The sequence below is a fragment of the Bactrocera latifrons genome, unplaced genomic scaffold (genome assembly GCF_001853355.1).
Source record: "Bactrocera latifrons isolate USDA-ARS-PBARC rearing strain unplaced genomic scaffold, ASM185335v1 scaffold_183, whole genome shotgun sequence".
NCBI lineage: Eukaryota > Metazoa > Arthropoda > Insecta > Diptera > Tephritidae > Bactrocera > Bactrocera latifrons.
The window spans coordinates 332,728-353,639 of record NW_017535330.1 but is presented as its reverse complement, the minus strand read 5'-3'; the positions used below and the strand labels follow the sequence as shown (position 1 = coordinate 353,639).

The 20,912-nt window shown below is 34.8% G+C and overlaps 2 protein-coding genes across 4 annotated transcripts in view; one reads left to right on the top strand and one right to left on the bottom strand.

Annotated features, from left to right (window-relative positions):
* LOC108967350 (glycoprotein-N-acetylgalactosamine 3-beta-galactosyltransferase 1) overlaps positions 1-16,598 on the bottom strand; it is a 40,743-nt gene extending 24,145 nt beyond the window's left edge. For 2 of the 3 annotated variants that reach the window (XM_018930692.1, XM_018930695.1), the window contains exon 1: positions 15,483-16,598. The gene's annotated coding sequence lies outside the window, so the exon portion shown is untranslated. The remainder of the gene's footprint in view (positions 1-15,482) is intronic. The other variant, XM_018930694.1, reaches the window with a different exon arrangement.
* A 2,026-nt stretch (positions 16,599-18,624) lies between these two features.
* LOC108967334 (gamma-tubulin complex component 4 homolog) lies at positions 18,625-20,861 on the top strand. The gene has a single exon (XM_018930667.1). It carries the CDS (start codon positions 18,744-18,746, stop codon positions 20,757-20,759), a length of 2,016 nt encoding a protein of 671 aa, XP_018786212.1. The 5' UTR covers positions 18,625-18,743; the 3' UTR covers positions 20,760-20,861.
* Positions 20,862-20,912: the final 51 nt, after the last annotated feature.

Genomic DNA, 20,912 nt, shown 5'->3' with positions numbered 1-20,912 from the left:
TAAAGTATACCACACGACTTCCTTCAATTATACAAATCGCACAAAACTGTTCAAGCTTTTGGTACCGAATACAATTTAAATTCAGAGAAAATCATTTCCTGATAATAAAATGTCTGTGTGTCAAAGCCTGATTGATTTACTTAATATAAAGATTTTCGAACTTTCGAGTGACTTTATACAGCCTTTCGGCCAATATCAGAGTTATTTCAATAAAAATAAGAGAACGCATTTTACTGATAATAGTTTTGCACCTAAAATGGATAAAATTGAACAAAAACTTGGCATAGCCCCAAGTAGAGGCTGTTTTCAATAGCCTTTTTTTACAGATCACGCGTGAGTCGTGTCAAGCTGTCAAGCTATTTTTTGTTCAGTATTGTTTGTCATTTTATCATAGAAAGGCTAATGCCTAAACAACGTTTGCAAATCGTTCAACTTTATTACAAAAAGTCACATTCTGTAATCGGCGTACTGAGTGTACTATTCGCAACACCATAACCCATCTTGAGACCCAGCATTCATTATTGGAAAATCGAGATCTTAAATTGGAAGTGTTCAAAATACAAGAATTTGCAAGAACTGACCTTGATAAGCAACATCGCTTCGTTCTATGAGCTCTTAAAAAGTTTCAAGAAGATCTGACATTTTCGAGCCACATTTTATTCAGCATTGGGCCCATTTCTAGCTCAATAAGAAAAAATCAGCGGTTTGGTGTGGTTTGCGAGCCAGTGGAAGCTACGGTCTTCAAAGATGATGCCGGTGAGAACGTAATCTTCAATAGAGTCCCCTATCGCGTCATGATAACCCACTATTTGGCAGTTTGATAAACAGATAATTTTACGTTTTGGGCCGGTGGGTTTGGTGGTTTGCATAATTTTCAATAAAAAAAAAAAGTAATCCCGTCACGCTCCAGAGCGCAAAACCATTAGCTTACAATTTTTATTTGTGATCTTACTTGACGCTTTGAACTATTTTGCAAAGATTTCATTTTAACCGTTTCAGTATTTTGCAGTAAGAAAACAGTTTTCTCAAAACAGGTGGTTGTAATTAACGAAAATTAATTAAGGTTTGGTTTTATACGACTAACTGTCGATAGTTTGAATTTTACGGTGATTAAATGTTGCGAAATGAAAAATCCGCTTTTAAAGATGTGAGTTTTTATATTTTTTATTTTAATGATAATATGATGACATAAATATATATGTTCTCAACAAGAAAACACTTCGGCTGGTCAGAAGCTGTGTGCGAAAACAGCAGTTCCGACAAATGATCAGCTTCCTGGTGAGAAAAGACCGTGTGTAAAACTGAGATACTAGTTCGCAAATAAACAGATGGACATGTCTGAAACGACTTAGCTCGTCAGAATTTAGTCCAGAGGGTTTGCGATTTTTTTCTTCTGGGTATTTCAAACTTTTTAATTTTTAAGATTTTTTGAAAATTTGTGAAGTAAAATAATATACAAAGTGTGTTCCAAAGTACACACCCCTTGGTTGCGCCACTATGCATATATTGACCGGTGTAATTTGTTTCATGACATTTTGAAATTTTTGCGTTTTAAGTGTCAGTATGTTTGTGTTATCGGTACGAAGAAAACTAGCTTCGAACAAAGGGACAACATAAAATTTTGTTTTAAAATTGGTAAAACATTTACCGAAACGTTTCAATTGATGAAACAAGTTTATGGCGATGTTTGCCTATCCTCTAGCAGAGTGCACGAGTGGTTTCAAAGTGGTCGTGAGGACATAAATGAAGATCAACAAGTGGGTCAATCAAAATCCATGATCACTGGAAATTCCATCGAAACTGTGCGTGAATTCATCAAAAATCAGCCGAAATCATCATCGAAATTCATGGAAATGGAATTAAATATCTCCAAAACATCGATTTAACGCCTTTGGACTGAACATTGGGGATTACGAAAGGTGTGTGCTCGGATTGTTGCGCACATATTGACTCACGACCAAAAATTGCTTCGAATCCAACATTCGAAGGACGATTATTTAAACAAAAATCACATTTTAACCACCAACCACTCCCCATATTCACCTGATATGGCACCGTGCGACTTATTCCTTTTCGGAAAACTGCATTTGCCCACGAAAGGAAATCGTTATGGAGACGTAGATGCCATTCAAAGGACTTGCACCGGCATACTGGCGGCCAACGAGCTAAAACAGTCGTTCGACATGCTTTTGGACCGCGCAAAAAGCTGTATTGAARCAGAAGGAGACTATTTTAAATAAAATAAATTGATTTTCATATACAGTACCCAAACATTTTAAGAAATAAATTGCCAACTAATATATAATATAATTCGAATGAAAATGACAAATGCAGAAAATGAAATAGTTTTTCACGATTTTGGGTTGAAGTTTATTGTAATATTTCTGGGATTTTAATTTTCTGTCCGTCCTAGTATATGTTTGCAAAAAACTTCCAGATGTATTCGCATTTCTGGTATTTTTCTCTTTCTATACTTTGTCATTATTGCTCTTTATGTAAATAATTATTTCAACTGCTGCACTCATCTTCCTTCTGATCCTACGTTTGAGAATAACTGCACCAGTGGAATACTTAACACCCACCTTTTGGGTGTACCAACCTCAATCAGTCTGCTGATTCTAAAGACTAAATTTTAACAGACCTAGCATCCGATCAAATTCAATTCGCATTTCTAAAAAACATTTTTTATACAATTCTTCAATATCGCCTTCTATCTTTTTGAACCAATACAAACATGTCTAAACCAATTTTCCATACACTTGCTTTAAGCCTCGCGTGGGATGAATAGTTGCAAGAGTATAAAATGTTCCATCCGACCTCATCTCTTCCTTACTTGTTTGTAATAATTTTAGAATTTAAGTGAGCATTCGGCGTAAAGTTCCCGCTTTATTTAGCGAGCCGCGTCGGCGTTAACGCGCCGTTCAATGCTTTTATTTAGGTACACCAGTAAATTACAGCTGGAAATGTACGAGAACGATATTAGTTGCTTACTCACTAATCAAATCAATAAATAGCGGAAAGAATCGAACGTTAAATGACGAAAGAATTAAATTAAACTCAGGCGAGTGAGCAGTAACAGTAATCTCTATAAACAATACATGCCCAGCATTAGTACAAGCCCATACATACCCACCATTGTATGTGTAAAGTTTCCTGGAAAGCACAGTCGTTGGTGTATAATTAATATATAATTCATATAGATGGATGTGCAAAATATATAATATAGATGTATATGCTCAGAGCATATATCACTAATAGGAGACGCATTATAAAACACACACATATTTATCCCTATACTATACATACATACATATGTAGGTACTTGCAATTAGCAATTATTCAATTAAAATCATTCAGCATGTACATAGTTGCAAAATAAAGAAGAAGGAGTGAATTCAACACTTGATTTAACAAGCAATAAGAATTTGCAGACATTCATCAGTGGAACGCCGCAAAGACCATACCGATGAGGGACTCCCACTTAAAGGCATGCCAACATAATACTTAATGGAATTAACTGAAAACACGCAATTACAGTTATTTTTGATTTCGCAAAATGCACTTATGCATGTTCATATGTATATGTATTCATATATGTATATCCATAATTATATGTACATGTGTGTATTATTGATAACGACAACCTTCAAATTATGATGACGTGGAATTCTGATTTAATTCAAATTGGCATTCCACCCAGTTGCATTTGAAAAGCATGCACAAATAAAATTATATGCATTCAAATATATTTACATCCATGTATATGTAATTACATACATAAATGCTCAGATACCCACATATGCATTTATTCATAATACTCACGTATCCACAATAATAAATATAAATGCACACGACTCCCAGCCAACCAAAACCAAATAAAAAATGCTATAAATATAAGAAAAATAATTGGAGAAATCAACTGTTCTCGCTGGTGTACTGTCTTGAAGAGAATGTTTTGCCACAGACGTGTAACGTGACTTTATCTGGAAGTGTTAATTAGGTGGCATTGTAACAATATTTTATTAATTTTAAACCGAATCAAATAGCCATAAGGATGTCAGCTGCATCTAAAGTTCCAAAAAACGTCTTCAAAAAGACTGGCTAAAAAATTCTAGAAATCAATTCAAATACACTCGTGGCCACGCAAACCTTACCACTCAAAATTTTCAAGTAGTGTGCATATTTGACTACACTTTATAGCGGTACTTTTTGATGTATAGAAATATTTTATTTAGAAATAAGTTAATGACATGCTATTTATCAAAAATATTAAAATTTAAAAACAAAACACATTCAGCTATAGATAAATCATAAAGATAGTAAAGCTATACAAACAATGTACAATATATACAATACAAAACATGATATTTTTTATTTTCTAATTTAATTTAAGTTACACTATAATTGAAAAAAGTTTTTTTTAATATTTTTTTTTAATTGAAACACGCAGTTTAGTCGGTGTAATATTTTAAAAACAATAAAATCGGCAGCTTTTGTATAAGCACAGAAAAGATTATTTGTGTTTTATTCATCAAACGTAATCAATTACAAAAAACACAAAAAAAAAAATTAAGAAAATCCCGAACAAACGATTAAATGCGAAAAAAAAAAATTTAGGAAAGTATAGTGTAAGGTTTGCGTGACCACTAGTGTAATTGAATTCGTTGCTCAATCTAACATTTTTCTTCATATTTTTTTATATTCTTATATTGAATTGAACAAACAGCAAATGAATGATGAAACGAGAGCACAGATTGCATATAATGCAATTGTCCTTGACTGAAATTCGAAAAATTTTGGTCTCGAGAACCGTCGTTATAAACCTTTCTAACGCTCTTGGTTTAATCAATCATTAGGTTTGTTTCATAACTGCTAAAAGCTGCTAGCTATCAGGAAGAACAAGAATGTAAGTTACTTACCCTTAGAAACGGAACATTTGCAAAACTTAGCAAGACAATATCAAAATGTTTTTGGTTTTTTTCTTAAATCAGATCAGAACAAGGTTTGAAAATTGATCTATAGAACTTACTATTTACCACTAAATTAATTTTATTTATTATTTTCTGCTCCAAGAAACGAGCAGCGCTCTCTCTGCTTCTTACGCGCTAATAATCGATTTCTCCTTAAAGAACCTGTTAGTGGCTACAACTCTTTAGGTCTACTGGGTAACAATATATACGTACATATGTATCAGACACATTACTGCCTCAAAAAATGCTGTGTGTAGGCTCAAACAATTGCTCCCTCGAAAACCACTGATAAAGCAATGAAGCGGCCCATTGTCTGTCAGCTACGCTACATTAGTGTCGGCGACGAATCGCATACAAATCGCAACGAAAATGAATAATGCTTAGCGCGCAAAGTGGAATCTCAATGGGATTGTCAGCGAGTCCATCATAAACAGACAGACATCCGCATTTCTTAACATACATGCATATATATTTATGTAGATATATGTATGTGTGTACTTGACTGAGAACGACTAATCGCTAACGACGCTAACTTTTTGTCCATTAAGCATTGGACATATGAGGAGATGAGATTCCGCTCTGTATGTTCACATTTCTCATCATATAAGATAGTTTTCGCTACTTACTGATTGGTATATATACAATACTTTTTATCAACCGCGTTGGGCAATAAAAAGCTTAAATTGAATTATTGCTGCTGCTATTATGCCTTGCGTAGATTTTACATTAGGTATAACAGTTGTGTTTATATAATGGAATTATGGATAGGATAGGATTATAACAAATCATATCACATGGAAAGAGGGATTCGTTCGGCAATTTCTCTCTGTCTATCTCTGCGAACAGAGGATGCTTGAAACCCAGATAAAACTCCAAACAAACTATGACCCACCAAAAATCTTAAGTGATTAGATTACATTTAACGATTATTACATTTAATCACTTCACTAATCTAGCCGTTCTTACTGCCGTTTGATATTGCCATCTCTTAATATTTATTAAAGGAAAACACTGTTATATAGTATTTTGTTATAAAAGGCATCTTCTTTTAAATATTTTCCCTATAATGGAAATAATGGACGCATGTTTTCTTTTTTTTTTTTTTTTTTTTTTTTTTTTTTTTTTTTTTTTTTTTTTTTTTTTTTTTTTTTTGCCTTTAATTCATTTGTTTTTTTACATTTTTTTTCTCTTTGTAGTGTCTAAATCAGCTGTGATAATGTAATGCCGACTAGTAGCTCAAAGTCGCACCGAGAGATTTAGAGTGGATCAGTTTCAATTCACTTCGATGAAGTGCTTTTGAAGTATCATTTTTGTAAAGCTAAATTAATAAGATTAGTAGGATAAAATACTCAATAGCCGAAATCCTGTGATTAAGTGTCGGTCTGAACATAATATTAGGGCGCCCACAGAGTGGTCGCTTAAAGCCGAGCCAAGCGGTAATTCGTGTGTTGTGTAAATGAGAAAATGCGCTCGGCTCGGCTTGAAGCGCCCACTCTGCAGACACCCTAAAGCTTTTTCCTCTAAGATCCTCTTACGAAACAATGTTACAATCATTGAAAGTGAAATAACTCTTTAGATCTCCAAATAGTACTGCGTAATGTTTCACATGTCAAAAATTAAATTCCCGTCGCCTGCTCAGCTGTACTCGGGATGTGACGACTAATGATTACGATTTTGTATTGGAGCCAAGGATAAAATTCTCCATTCATTCGTTTTCAGATGACAGCTCTCATCATTGACCTCGATGCCTTTGTGTCTATATCTACATATATATCCATTTATAACTCCAGTGCACCTGTACTTGGATAATCTGTGATTTTTTCAATTCTGATTCATCCAACATGTAAATATTTCTCAATCAACATCTAATGTATTAAAAATCTTCGAACTTTGCAACAACTGTGGGTCTCTCACAATCATATCACTGATTATATGATGTGAGGTTCCATCCGAACTTCAACATACCTTACTTGTGGTTATTATTTATATCCGCACATACACAACATAACATATAATTCTTTAGGTATATACTTAGCAGCTAATTGTGCGCTTTATTTAATACGTGGTTTAATTGTAGCATTATACTTGAATGTGAGCAATTTTATTTTAATCCACATATTAATTAATTTCATGTGTTGCGATTTTTTCTCTACAAGTACGTTTACGATTTTCGCTCTATATTTAAAATGATAAACGTAAGCAGTTACCAAACTTCCGGCCGACAAAAATGAGCGATTATGTCCAAATGAATGTGTACGAAGTGGGTTCAATTTTATTTTTACATATATTATTTATCAATAATGTTCTTATTATACTACAGAAATTATTGAATAGATTGGTCTCAACTAGCAATGCAATTGCTCTCTACTTGGCTTTTTCGGTAGACTGTTTCGAATTTAATTTCTTGATTTTTAACCACATAACATTGATCGGATTCCAGAACTTAATTTTTTCTATCAGTTATATCTAATAGTGCTCCAATATCGGACAACTTAAGTGTTGAGTTGTTTAGTTGAAGATACCGAAACCCATGTCGTCGTCCGACAAATGCGCACCAACTAGGAAAGGAAAGAAGTGTGCGAAATTCCATATAGACATCCCAAAAACTTGATGAAGGAACCAAAGCTTCCCATTATTAACGTCTTTAATTTATTTGGAAAGTCAGTCATTAACTTTTTGCGCTTAATAACTTTGTTTGTAGCTACATACATAGACGTACCATATTCATATGAAGGTATATCCAGTATCCAGTAGTTTTCAGTAATTTTTAATTAAAATTTTTGCTCGAAATAGGTACATTCTACATAGATACAATGTAAGAGGTTCTAATTACAAAAATATTGCACCGCTACTTCTAGATGTGATTAAGATCGCAAAAGAGCATATGTAATGCTTAGCTTCCGACATAAGTTCCGGAGAATCCATAATTTTGTACAGGATGTTCTTAAATGTTTGGAATTTCTTAGTCAAATTACACGAATTTTGACATTCATGTTTAATGTACTGTACGTAATTCGGCAATTACCAATCGTAATTTGGTTCTATTCGGTAAATTTACGCAGTTAGTATCAAAGTTATAAAAGTGCTATTCTATCTTTAATTTATGTGTTTAATACAGCTCTTTATTCGGTTTGCCACTTTCTAAATTACGAAGAACTGAGAGGAATTATTTTTAGGCTACGCGGTAATATGTAGATCGTGATCGACTTCAAGACAGTCGATTAGCTTAAGGGGTTACATGGGTTTCCTCGGGTAAAAAATCCAAACAGCTGCAAACGATAAAAAATCCTTCCCAAGTCTTTAGGATTTCTATCAAAGACCTGTGTAAAATATCATGATTTTCTATCTTTCCAACCGACTTCAACAGCCGACAGTTTCGAGAAAAACGCGTTTAAAGACGGCGCACTTAGTCCAGCTCGCCTTGAGCGCACAAATTCTTGAGGCTGTATCTCCGATACTATTACTTGGATCAACTTAACAATTTAAGCCAATAATAAGCCTCTAGAGGTGTTTTATAATTTAATAATATAATAAACACGATCGATTTTTTGGAACCCGTACAGCCATTTAACCACTTACCCAAAGACCGGAGATAATTTATACAAAGTTCAAATATGTTCATTTTGGAAACTAATAAACCTGAATCGATGACTAGGGTCTGTTATATTATAGCTTTTTTATTCTTTTGAATAGTTAAACATGTATGAGTTACACAATAGTTAAAAAAATCATTCCGAAAGTTCTGCTCTAATGTATCCTACCTACCTCCATAAAAATATATACATTAAGGTGGGTCAAAAGACACTTTTTTCACTTAATAATTTGATAATTAGCTTCTTAGCCACCTTTAAAGGTGTCTTTCTTAAGAAAGTCTCTCCAAGTATGAGCTCTTAATTGTAACGGGAAGGTTCTCCGCCTTACAGTTTTATATGTTTTTCTTATTATCAGAGAAAAAAAATATAATCTCACTTCCAACTACCTAAAAAAAATATCTCGTGTTATAACCGTTTAAAAGAAATTAACGGTAAAAGTTTAATTATTTTAAGGAAGATATTTGTTAAAGAGTTTTGTAGTTCAAAAATTCATTTTAATTTGGAAAAAAATTTGGTCACTATTTGTAACTTTTTAAGAAAAGACTCAATTTGTCAGTCACTATTTCTAGCACAGTCTCTAGTCTTTAGTCAAAAAATTTTGTGTCAATTCTATTCGTTTTCAATTAACAAAAATTGTCTCTAATTTCAAATATGCAATTTAGAGATTTGTGAATTTTTTAAAGTTCATACGCCAACGGGCAGGGAGTAGAATTCGGCAACGGTAAGGTACGCCTATCGTAAGAGGCGACTAAAATCCAATATGCACTATGTCTGTATATTTTGGCTTGCTTTGAAATTGCAGCATAGTCCTGACAGAAAGCTCAAACTGATATTATAGACTTTGAATGGGTTTCATTCTACTGAAAAGACATTTGAAGTTGAAACGGCCACCACTGTCACCAGTCATTGAGTTTGATGGGTGCTTAACTGGTGGCAGCAAGAGATACAAGGTCTGACCGAAGACTTAAATCTGGTACCACGGGGGCAGTTAGCCATTGGAGTTCGCTTCAATCTACTCTTTGAGTTTGGCCCTTTTGGAAATTCGTGGTGGCTGTGGTTTTAAAATAAAGGTAGGTAGATTTAAAGAATTCAATTCAGTGGAGTCGCGCAGTGGCTCGGTAGATCGGCCTCGAACCCGACCAAGGTGGAAAAGGTGTCCCTTCTACCTGACCAATTGGAACCACAAAGTACTTGTAAAAAGCATTTTTTATTTCGGACGCTGATCAACGCATTATTTTGATCTACGTGATTTAAGAAAAGCACCTTGAGGTTAGGCCGTCAGCGGCAAGTACTCACGTAAAAATAACGGACATATGGGAAGACTATTTTAGAGGTGCCTAAAAACATATTTTTCAGAACACCAGTGAAAAAAATTATATTTCTTTYGACACACCCGAATGTAYATACATATRTACATAGAKGCTTCTATGCTCGCGTGTTTAATTTGATACTTGCGCACATTTTTATTTATTTGCATGCGATGCACACGACAAATCAGTAACAAATTAAGGTGCTATAAAATTTCGTTCGACTGCACATTGAGTCAGAAAAATTCAAACAAAAAAGTGATAAGAAATTTGAAACCAAGAGTATTTTCAACCGCAATTGTATATGTTGTATTTGGTAGATTAAGCGCAATTAGTGGAGTCACACAACTACAAAATAAAACTCYAAAAKATTTGCATATAATTAAGTAWAACGTAAATAATATAGCGCTATTTAACCCTAGAAAGATAACKATATTTTATACCACTTGAAATATGTCGTTATGCCGAAATGGYTTATTTTGATTGAGATTATTTATTTTACTCATTTTCAGCCTTATAAGATACACATTACATAGGTACACACATAGAGACTGACAGARAAAACTGTGCCTTCGAAGTTTGAACTTTGAATTCAAATGAAAGACATATATGTGTGACGATTCGATAAGTTTAACTTCTGCATCTCGAAACTCCCGCAACCACCAGAAGGGGTTTCCATAACTTCGTACGCTGATAACTGTACGATATTGACGTCGGGCACTGGAATCGATGGCATGTGTACGAAAGTAAACAACTACCTCTCTGACCTTTCTCGTTTCCTCACTGCACGAAACCTCACACTTTCCACCACCAAATCCACAGCGACCATATTCACGAACTGGACGAAGGAGTATAGACTTGAGCTTAATATTGCAGTCGATGGTGTCAAAATTCCGACTGTCAATAACCCTAAGTTTTTAGGTGTAACTTTCGATAGTCTATGCTCCTTCTCTCCTCATACGACCGCAATTATCGCCAAAGTACAGAGCCGCAACAAGATCCTCAAGTCGCTAGCCGGCAGTACATGGGGAAAACGTTGTTGGCAACTTACAAGGCAATCGGCCGGCCGGTCCTTAACTATGCAGCACCCATATGGTCGCCTGGATGCAGTGGCAAGCAGATGAGGAAACTACAGGCCTGATAGAATACAGCACTCCGGACCACGACGGGATGCCTCTTGATGTCTCCCATCGAACACCTACATAGCGAGAYGCTTATGCTTCCTGTAAAGGAGCATAATGAACTCCTCTCCAAACAGTTTCTGCTAAGATGTTTCCGAAGGAATCACCCTTGCAGCCATCTGCTTGGAGCRGAACCGCCTCCCAGGAGCATCAAAATGTACTTYCTTGTCTACGTCAACGACGTCTTACAGTACGCCGACCGGACTTCAGACGCAACTGACTTTCGACAGGTACTGAGCGCCATCCACAGTGGAGCCATCAACACCTCACCGACTCCCTTCCCGTGAATGTCGTTCTTGGAGTCAAACCACCACCTATTGCAGACGAMGAACTCCAGTTRCCGCGAGAAACGCGAGTGACCCTAGCGCAACTTCGTTCTGGATAATGTAGCATGTTAAACTCCTACTTATCCAGAATTGACCCAGACATACCCAATATATGTCGTGCATACAACGAGTCCTGACATGATACTGGCCGCCTTTTTGCATGTCCTACTAACCCTGCTCATCTAACACCCTCTTCCCTTTGGTCCGACCTCGTCGAAACAGCACGTTTCCTGGCCCTCCCGTTAGATGACCTCGACGACAACGCAAATGACCCTTACCATCCAAACGAGGATAAGATAACCGTTAAAACAACAACAGCAACGAAGTAGTAGTAGTGGGGTAGTATCGACCCGATTTTATCTATTTTTGCCAATACCATATATCATTAACATGCCAGATACTAAAAACGTATATATTCCCTTGGTTTCATAAAGCACCTAACATAAATAATAGTTGCCTGAATTTTCCAACTTTTTGCGCACAACCGATTCGCGAACGTGAGTATTCATTGCAAATTTTACAGTAGCCCTATTATATTTTTGTAAAAAATAGAATGCAATTATGTAGATAATGTAGTAAGCTTTGCGTGTAAATTTGAATTTTGATTTTACCATTAGAAATTTCAAAGCGGTGCGGATTTCTATGTGACCAGTTCCTTTCGTGCACATACTTTATTTACATATGTACATGTTGGTATATGATATACAGGTAGCTAAACGGCTTTGAAATCACTAAAGTCTTTTAGAGTTTCATCAGAGATAGTCTCTTCGTGGATCTATCATCCTATTTCAAGGCTCATTGGTGAAGCAGTTGAAGTTGCTAGAAAAGGCACCACTCTACAATTAGGCTCTTTGATGTATCTGTGGATGCTTGTAGATGTTTAATAGCCAAACATGTTATAAATATARCTGAGTCTCGGTGGAATCAATCCCTAACTAGTTGAACAAGCAGGTAAATGTGGCACGAATGGAATATGAGCCGCGTATGCCAACTATTAATATTCAATAGGAATGACATAAGAACTCTAGTAAGAGTACTAACAGGCCACTGCCTAATTGGCAGACATGACTGTGAACACTATGCAATGACTACTCCTGTCAAGAAGTAGAAGAAGAGGAGACYTTAAAACACTTTTATTCGAATACAAAACATTGTACAAGAAAACAATCGCAACCAGAGATTACACAGATGAAACTTTTGTACTGATGAACCTCATCAGAAGCCCAGGATGGTTCAGAGAAGACATAACAGATGGAGGGATTTTACAATGGGCATCCTAAAGGTCTAGGACCGTCGTCAGACACAAACTGTACATGTCTACCTACCGATGTATAGATGTATATTAGAAGTGTTCGAATTTTGAATAAAAATATGAACATGATATGTATCTAAAGCATATGAACGTAACTATGTAGAATTATGTACATATGTCTATATACCCATAGTTAAGTATTCTTTTGACTTAAGTTAATTAATCACCCAAATGACATTGATAATATATAAATAACACACGGTGATAAGAACTAGATGATGTCGTAGCCGCTCAGGTACTCTTGTATATACACACATATGTCATCACTCACACATTTTCAAAAAAAAAGTATTTGATTAAACCAAATTATTAGTAATTTTTAACTATATTTCCTTTATATATATATGAAATCTGTATGTACATATTTACATACATATACATATGTATATTTAATTATTTTGTTTATTTTATAAATAACATTATTTTATTATAACAAAATCAAATCTAGTGAAAATGTTTATAAAGCGATGAATCGCTATATTGTACTTGTTGATATTGTATGTTATATGTATATGTATGTATGCATGTGTATACCATATTGTGCAAACCGAATATGATAATTTCAAAAACAAGAAAAAAAATTAAATTTGGTTATACCGATGCTATAATACCCTTCACAAATAAAACAGTTTTCCATACAAAACTTGATTTTGATCCTCAGTTTATGTGACACTTACAATAGTCCGATCTGAATAAAGCGTTCGGATATAGCCTTATAATTGCCAAACTTCATGAAGATCACTCGTCAAATAAAAGAGTTTTCAATACATGAACTTCATTTTGATCATTCAGTTTGTATGACAACCAATGGTGGAATTAGAGTGGGAAAATGGGGAACAAAAMGCGAAAATTCCTACGTGAGAACTTGCGAAGAATACTACAGGGTCTCAGTGTATATTCCTCTATTGAATACAATCGGCGAAAATTTTAAAGCACGCTTTTCTAGAGATTTTCGTTGGCCTACTTGTTCGCTTGTTTCATCAATTGAAACGTTTCGGTAAAAGTTTTACCAATTTTAAAACAAAATTTAATGTTGGTTCTTTGTTCGAAGCTCATTTTCACACCGATAACTTCACTTCCAATAGRTTAAATGCCGTGAAATTCACTGGACAATCGATGTAACGCACCAGTCGACATATAGATGGCGCCAGGGGGCGATAGATTCAAAAAGTCTTGTTTCTTTACCTTGTATACTACAATATTTAATATACAGGGTGGCTGATGAAAGCCGCTACCAAAAAAAAATTAAATAACTTTTTTTTCTATTTAATGAATCTGGTTAATTTTTTATTTTTATTTTGCAGATTGACTTTTACATTTAACAAAAATGGATAACTAGGACACTGAAACAAGAATTTGGATTGTCCGCCGCTACCACGCTTGGCGGCAATCCTCCGAGCAGATGGACCATAATGAGACTTGTAAACAATTTTGCCGAGCATGGGACAGTCAACAGAAGACCTTATCATCGAAACCCTTCAGTTCGAACGGAGGAAACAATCACTGCTGTAGCTGCTGCCATACAAAACAATCCACGTGTTTCGACAAGAAGCTTATCTGCTCAAATGGATGTAAGCAGACAGTCATTACTGTCAATTATGCACAAAGATTTGGACTTATTCCCATATAAAATTCAAATGGCCAACAAACTGAGCGCGGCAGACTTGCCGATTCGCTTGGAATTTTGCCAGAAGATGCTTCAAATGGTGGAAGAGGATGGAAACATGTTGAACTGTCTTTTCATGTCTGACGAGGAACATTTCGATTTAAACGGCAACATAAACAAACAAAATTGTCGAATATGGAGTGCTTCCAACCCACAGATACTCCATGAGACGGAATTGCATCCACTTCGTGTCACAGTGTGGTGTGCAGTTTCATCACGCTGCATTGTCGGGCCCTACTTCTTCGAAGAAAACGGTCACACMGTTACGGTTACTGGAGACCGTTACTTGAGCATGTTGAGAGAGTTTTTCCATCCAGAATTAGGCCGAATGAGAATTTCTTTCAACTCTGTGTGGTTTCAGCAAGATGGTGCAGCTCCTCACGTAGCCCAACCTGGTATGACAGAATTACGACGAAAATTTCCCAATAAGCTGATATCCGGAAACTCCACATTCCGTTGGCCACCCAGGTATAGTAAAGCTGTCAAACAAACTGATCGGTCCAAATCAAGTTCTTCTATCAAATCTTTTGTATTTGTAAAGGGTATTATGGCTTCGATGCAACCACATGTTTTTATTTTATTCAGCCGATGGGTAAATCCTTTCATTTTATATTTTCTTATCAATTGTTTTAATCGATTATTATTATTGTTCYAAGATGTATACCGACAAAATTGACTTTTATCGAGAGTTGAGTCACCAAAAAGTGAGCTAAGGGTCTCCTTTGTTCATATGGCTTTGATAATTTTTATTACTTATAAACAGCGTTAAACTCAGTTTCTCTATAAACTGTAAACACAACAATATAATTTGACACTTAATTGAAAAAACCAATTTGACAGCACACCGTACATACAAACAATACAATGAAGAGAGCGGGGTAATAGTTATGAGAGATTCTAATATTAACTTTTGCAAGGAGTAAAGAGAGCGATTGGTATAGCAACCACACACGTTATTGTTATTGTTTTGTCTACAAATAATTTTCCGACTTTTCGTGGAATTTTTGAGCTTGCAGTAAATAAATGCGGTGAGTAAGCATTTATTGCCATGCTTTTTGATAATAGCAAAAATTATGACTGATTTCTTTATGCACACGTGTACTTTTGTTATTGCGATTAGAACTCACCTTATCTGCAATAATTATAAGTTCCTGGAAAGCTAAGTAAGTATTTTCATCCACCTTCACAACACTTTTGCGATACCGTTAAGAGCGCGTTATACTCAAAGTCCACTGSCACTTTTATCACGCAATATCTGCTTGTTTGCATTTTTTTCACAGCTCACTATATAGAAATATTTGCATTCATACATATACCATTATGTACGTATGTATGTCGATAAACTTCGAACGCACTTATTTTTAACACATTTCTGCAGTTGACTATTTTCATTGCATTTTCTACACTTCTAGAGCATATACTTTAAAAAAATATATAAATGCTTATGTATGTGTGTATACGCCACACACGTTTCATAATTTTCAGCCACCACTATCACCTATTAATCTTGCATACACAATTATTTTCATTCGAATTCACTTTAGCTGCCATTTTCCACTTCATCGATATTTCAKCTTAACTCAAACAGCATTATTGTTTAGAAAATATTGTAGCGAAAAAGGCAACAAATTAATCAATTCCTCTTGCTTAGTCACAGCAGAACGTATGATCGAATTTAGCACCGCATTGGCCCTGCATGCAAAGTTGGGGATTAAAATAAAAACAAAAAGCGCACACCGTTAATGTGCACTATTCACTCGGCAATTCACTTTTGCTCACGCCCGCATTCGCGTTGGCCGCCGCTAACGAGCCTCAGCACACAACCGGCAGTAGCACCGGCAGAGACGAGCAGCCTTCTTAGCCCTGCATACACATTCAGCAGCTGCGGCAGGAACGAATGTACTATTTGGACGCGCTCGCAATGCTTTCGCTGGTGGCTATGTGTTTGCTGTGGTTGTCAAACGATTGAGTGCCTCCCWGAAAAGAGTCACTACCGATACTATTTGTCGCGGTAGAGCGCCGAGAGCACACTGTGAGTATTTTTCTAAATCCATTTAGGGGTTTGTTTATCATGCATAGAGGGGTTGACTTATGGGCGACCTATGGTGGTTTGTTTTGTTTTTTGTATTTGTTCAAYTGTCACATTTTGTGTGTGTAGAATTTGCAATTCCGATTATATTTTTATGTACCGGCATTAAATAATGACTTTCGTTTTCGCTGCTCAACACGACACTGCCGTTTTCATTGAACGATTTTTAAAAAAAAAAGCTTGCCTATTACTGAAGTTTAAATAGCACTAAAGTTACGTGTGATTAACAATAGAAGACACTAACTCAATAAAAACAGCTGCTGAAACGGTAGCATGCACGAGTATTCTCCCTCCCATATAACAACAACAACACCTACCTCAATTATATGTACATATGCACAAACTTATGTATATTTGTCTAGAAAAAATAAAAACGGGAGCGTTTGATGGAAGTCATTTTGCCCGACTCCAAGATGAGCTACAGGTTTGTATGAAARGCAAGAAAAACGTGAACTTCGCCCTTCATAGGAGCATTTCTTATGGCATAAAAGGGTATAAAAAGAACTTTTTCTTAATTTTGATCGGTCATTTATACATACATATATGCTATATTAGATACACCATAAATAAAAGTAAAATTTGTCATACAAGGAATGGAATTGGATTGTGCAGTTTRTATGACAGCTAAATTCTTTAGTGGTCCAATAAGAGTGGTTCCTACAGAAGAGCGGCCACTTGAGGAGACAATAACGTGTGAATATTTTCAGATGCCGCAAAACTGAGGGGTTAGTTCGCGTATATACGAACAGATGGATATGCCTAAATATAGTACTTTTGATATTGTAGCGACCCAAGACATGCCAAATTTAATGTTTGCTTATGTTATCCAAATCCAGGCCCGTAAACAATACACATACATACATATGTATGTATATAAAAAGTACACCATAGAGTTTTCTTCTCATGTTACTCTATTGTGCTACTTCTTCTGTATATAAAATTTATAATGTCCGTGCTAAGGCGTAAGGCGTTAGGTATTAAGATAGGCATCAGCAGAAATTACTTAAACTAATAATCTAATCAATCTTTAATGACATTCCTTATCTTATCGAATAACATTCGTGTATTCAGTGTGTTCCCTTTTGGCTATCTAGATGTCCGTATTTCATATGTGTGCAGAGATTACATATGAAATATTTTATAAATTATCTCTGAAAACTTTTGTTGTAGAGAAGATATAGGAAATCTCAAAAACAGAGAGCATACATTATTTTAATCATAATGAATTTGAGCAAACCAAAATTTGGCCTAAAATAGACGGCATTTTAATTTATTTAATTRAAACAAAAATTGCTTATAAATAATATTTCATTAATATATACAGTTCTAAATATTTCGTATGTATGCATGTTTCGCCACTATTCGAACCAACTGTGTGTGAGTGCTTATATCTTCCCATCTGTCGTTTTCGTGAATAAGTTATGTTCTCTTTTCAACCGGCGTAATATTTTATGCTCTCCCTATGTTGTATTTTTATAGAAATGTACTCACATACATATGTATGTATATCCATATGTTTGTGTAGCTTTGGTATATGTATATATATATATGTATATTTGATATATCATTTTATATCATATACCAATATATATACCCGAGTGCAACTATAAGCAAACCAAAGTGAAGATTTTGTTATTTATTCATATTTGAAAAAATATTTTTTCAAAACAAAAACTAAATACAATTATAATTACAAGAACAGAGATATCCAACATGTTTTTTACAATGAAAGTATAATTTTAGGCGCTACGATTTCTGCCTTTAAAAGTTAACCTAAGATGTTTTGCATACTTTTTAACTTGTGATCAATTTCGGATCTTCATTCGCATCTATTTTTCCAATAAAAGAAAATCTATTATATACATATATYTTAAAGTTATTATTTCAATATACATTTGAAGAGTTCTAGCAATATTTTGCAACGTCCAATAATAATAAGTTCCGAAAGATTTTAAATATTCGCAAACATTAGAATAATATATATATATATATTATTATTTAATTACTTTAATAATATTTTTCATTTTCGCGGTATCAAAAAAATAAAATTATTCCTATAAAACTACATAATTACATGCGATTGTGTGAATTCCCCATTCAATGGTAATATTTGCTAGTGGCAGCATTGGYTATATGACAGCTGTAAAAATTAAACTGACATTTGCAAATCGGCTGTTCAACTATTTTAATAAACAAGGCGCGACAAAAATTTGTTTATAAAATAATCAGATAGATTTATTTATAGCTGTTCAAATAAGTATTTTCAATGATTCTTTCAATTTGAAAGATAGCCATCAAAATGATACATGAAGTGCTGCTGTCTTGCTTGAATTTGCAATCGAAGTATTTATCCTTGGAAGACTTCACCGCAACAGATGTCTCTACTTTCTTGCATCCTTGTGAAAAGCTAGTTCTACAAGACATTATAACTATCATTAATTTGTTACGCGATATTGAAAAATTTGCCAAAGTATGCGGCAGCAACAACAGTGTCAATAGAAATGTAGTAATATTCGATACAGATGAGCCGCTGCAAAAGGGTCTTTATTTAAAGGCTTTCGCAAACGGTATAGACACTGTTCTTAAAGATTACTTTAACAACATTACTGCGCTTGAACAAAATTATCTAAAAAATCCAACAAATTTTTCACTGCTTTTTATATATCGAAATTTAAAGAYATATGAACCGTTAGCGCTATACTTGCGAAAGTTAATTCGTGTAATACGAAGTCAAAAACTACATGGCTGTGAAATTATGCAGTTTTTGCACCAAAATGCTGAGCACGGTGATCAGAAAATACGCGCTGCTATTAAAACCTTGCAACTTGCAGTGAACGTAGTATTTTTCAAACAACTTACGCATTGGATACTTTATGCCAAAATAATTGATACATACGGCGAGTTCTTCATACAATGCTCAGAGGGTAATATAAATAGTGCCGCTGAGAGTGACACCAGCAAATGTGCCAGCACGGAAAGTGGCAAACATGCTAGTACAATAACCACATTGTCTAAAGTGGCAAGTACGTACGCTGACATTTGGCGCTATGAAATATGCTATGAACTTTTACCACATTATTTACCCWCTGGTTGGGCCGAAAAGGTACTTTTCATTGGACAAACAATACTTATATTTAAAGCAGATGCTAATAAACATAAGATTYTCACCCAAAACTGGAGCAAAACTGAACACACCGACTTGGAGGATGAGAGCTCCTTAAGCAATGAGAAGGAGCATATTTACTTTGGCAAGATACAAATGCTACAAAACGATGAGGAACTGAATGTGCAACACTACGAGAGCATCGTTAATGAAATTAAGGCATATTTAACAACACGTTTGTCTGAAATAGCAATTAATCAAGCGGATTTGGTACAGCAACTGAAATTGATAAAAGAATATTTCTTACTGGGCCGCGGTGAATTGTTCTTGGAATTTTTACGTCTCACTTATGAAATCGGCAAAGACAAGTACAATGAAAATAAAGTGCATGACTTCGTAAAAGCTTTCGAATCTGCTGCACATGGAGTTGGTGTTTCTGAAGATTTGGAACGTTTCTCACTAAGTATCGCCAAACCACTAATGCACAGTAGTAATCCAAAAGAATTAGAACACAACTATTTGCATTATATGCAGCTAAATTACAAAATTAATTGGCCATTGCATTTGTTGTTCTCGCCGAAAGTGATCGACAACTATAATATTCTTTTCCGTTTTCTACTTTTAATCAAAAAAATGCAATTCGAGCTACATATGATGTGGRGTAATAAGGTGCGACGCACCAAATTATGCTCACGTGAAAAATTCAAACTGACAAGCCTATTAAACCAATTGATATTTTTCATTGATAATCTACAGTATTATATACAAGTCGATGTGTTGGAGAGCCAATTCAGCATACTTTTGAATACCATACAAAATAAAGCGGATTTTGAGGAAATTCAAAAAGCGCACAGCATATTTCTGGCCAATATACTTTCACTCTGCTTTTTACTGACTAACGAAGAGAGTAATAAGCTAAATATCAATCAGTTTATAGTCTCACAATCAAATAATCCGATTTATAATATCTTAATCGATATATTCAGTGTGTGCGACAATTTAAGTAACGTTTTGAGACAAGACTTGTGTGGGATGGTGATTAAAGATTATATTGATCAACAAGATGAACGATTTGGTATGCTGATGGATCAATTAATTAATTATCTAATAGGTTTGAAAACGAATCCGACTACAACTCCATTGTCGCAGTTACTCTTGCGTTTAGATTTTAATCATTGGTTTAGCACGAAGAAAAAAAAGTTATTTGCTTAGATTGAAATTTTAACGTTTAAAAAAAAACTCTCAAATGCTCTGTACTGTATTATTAATGTTGAATTATAAATATACTGAATTTTGTTYTGATAAATTGAGAAATCTCATGGTTCACATTATAAAAAAAAGTAACTGAAGTTATTTGAAAAAAGA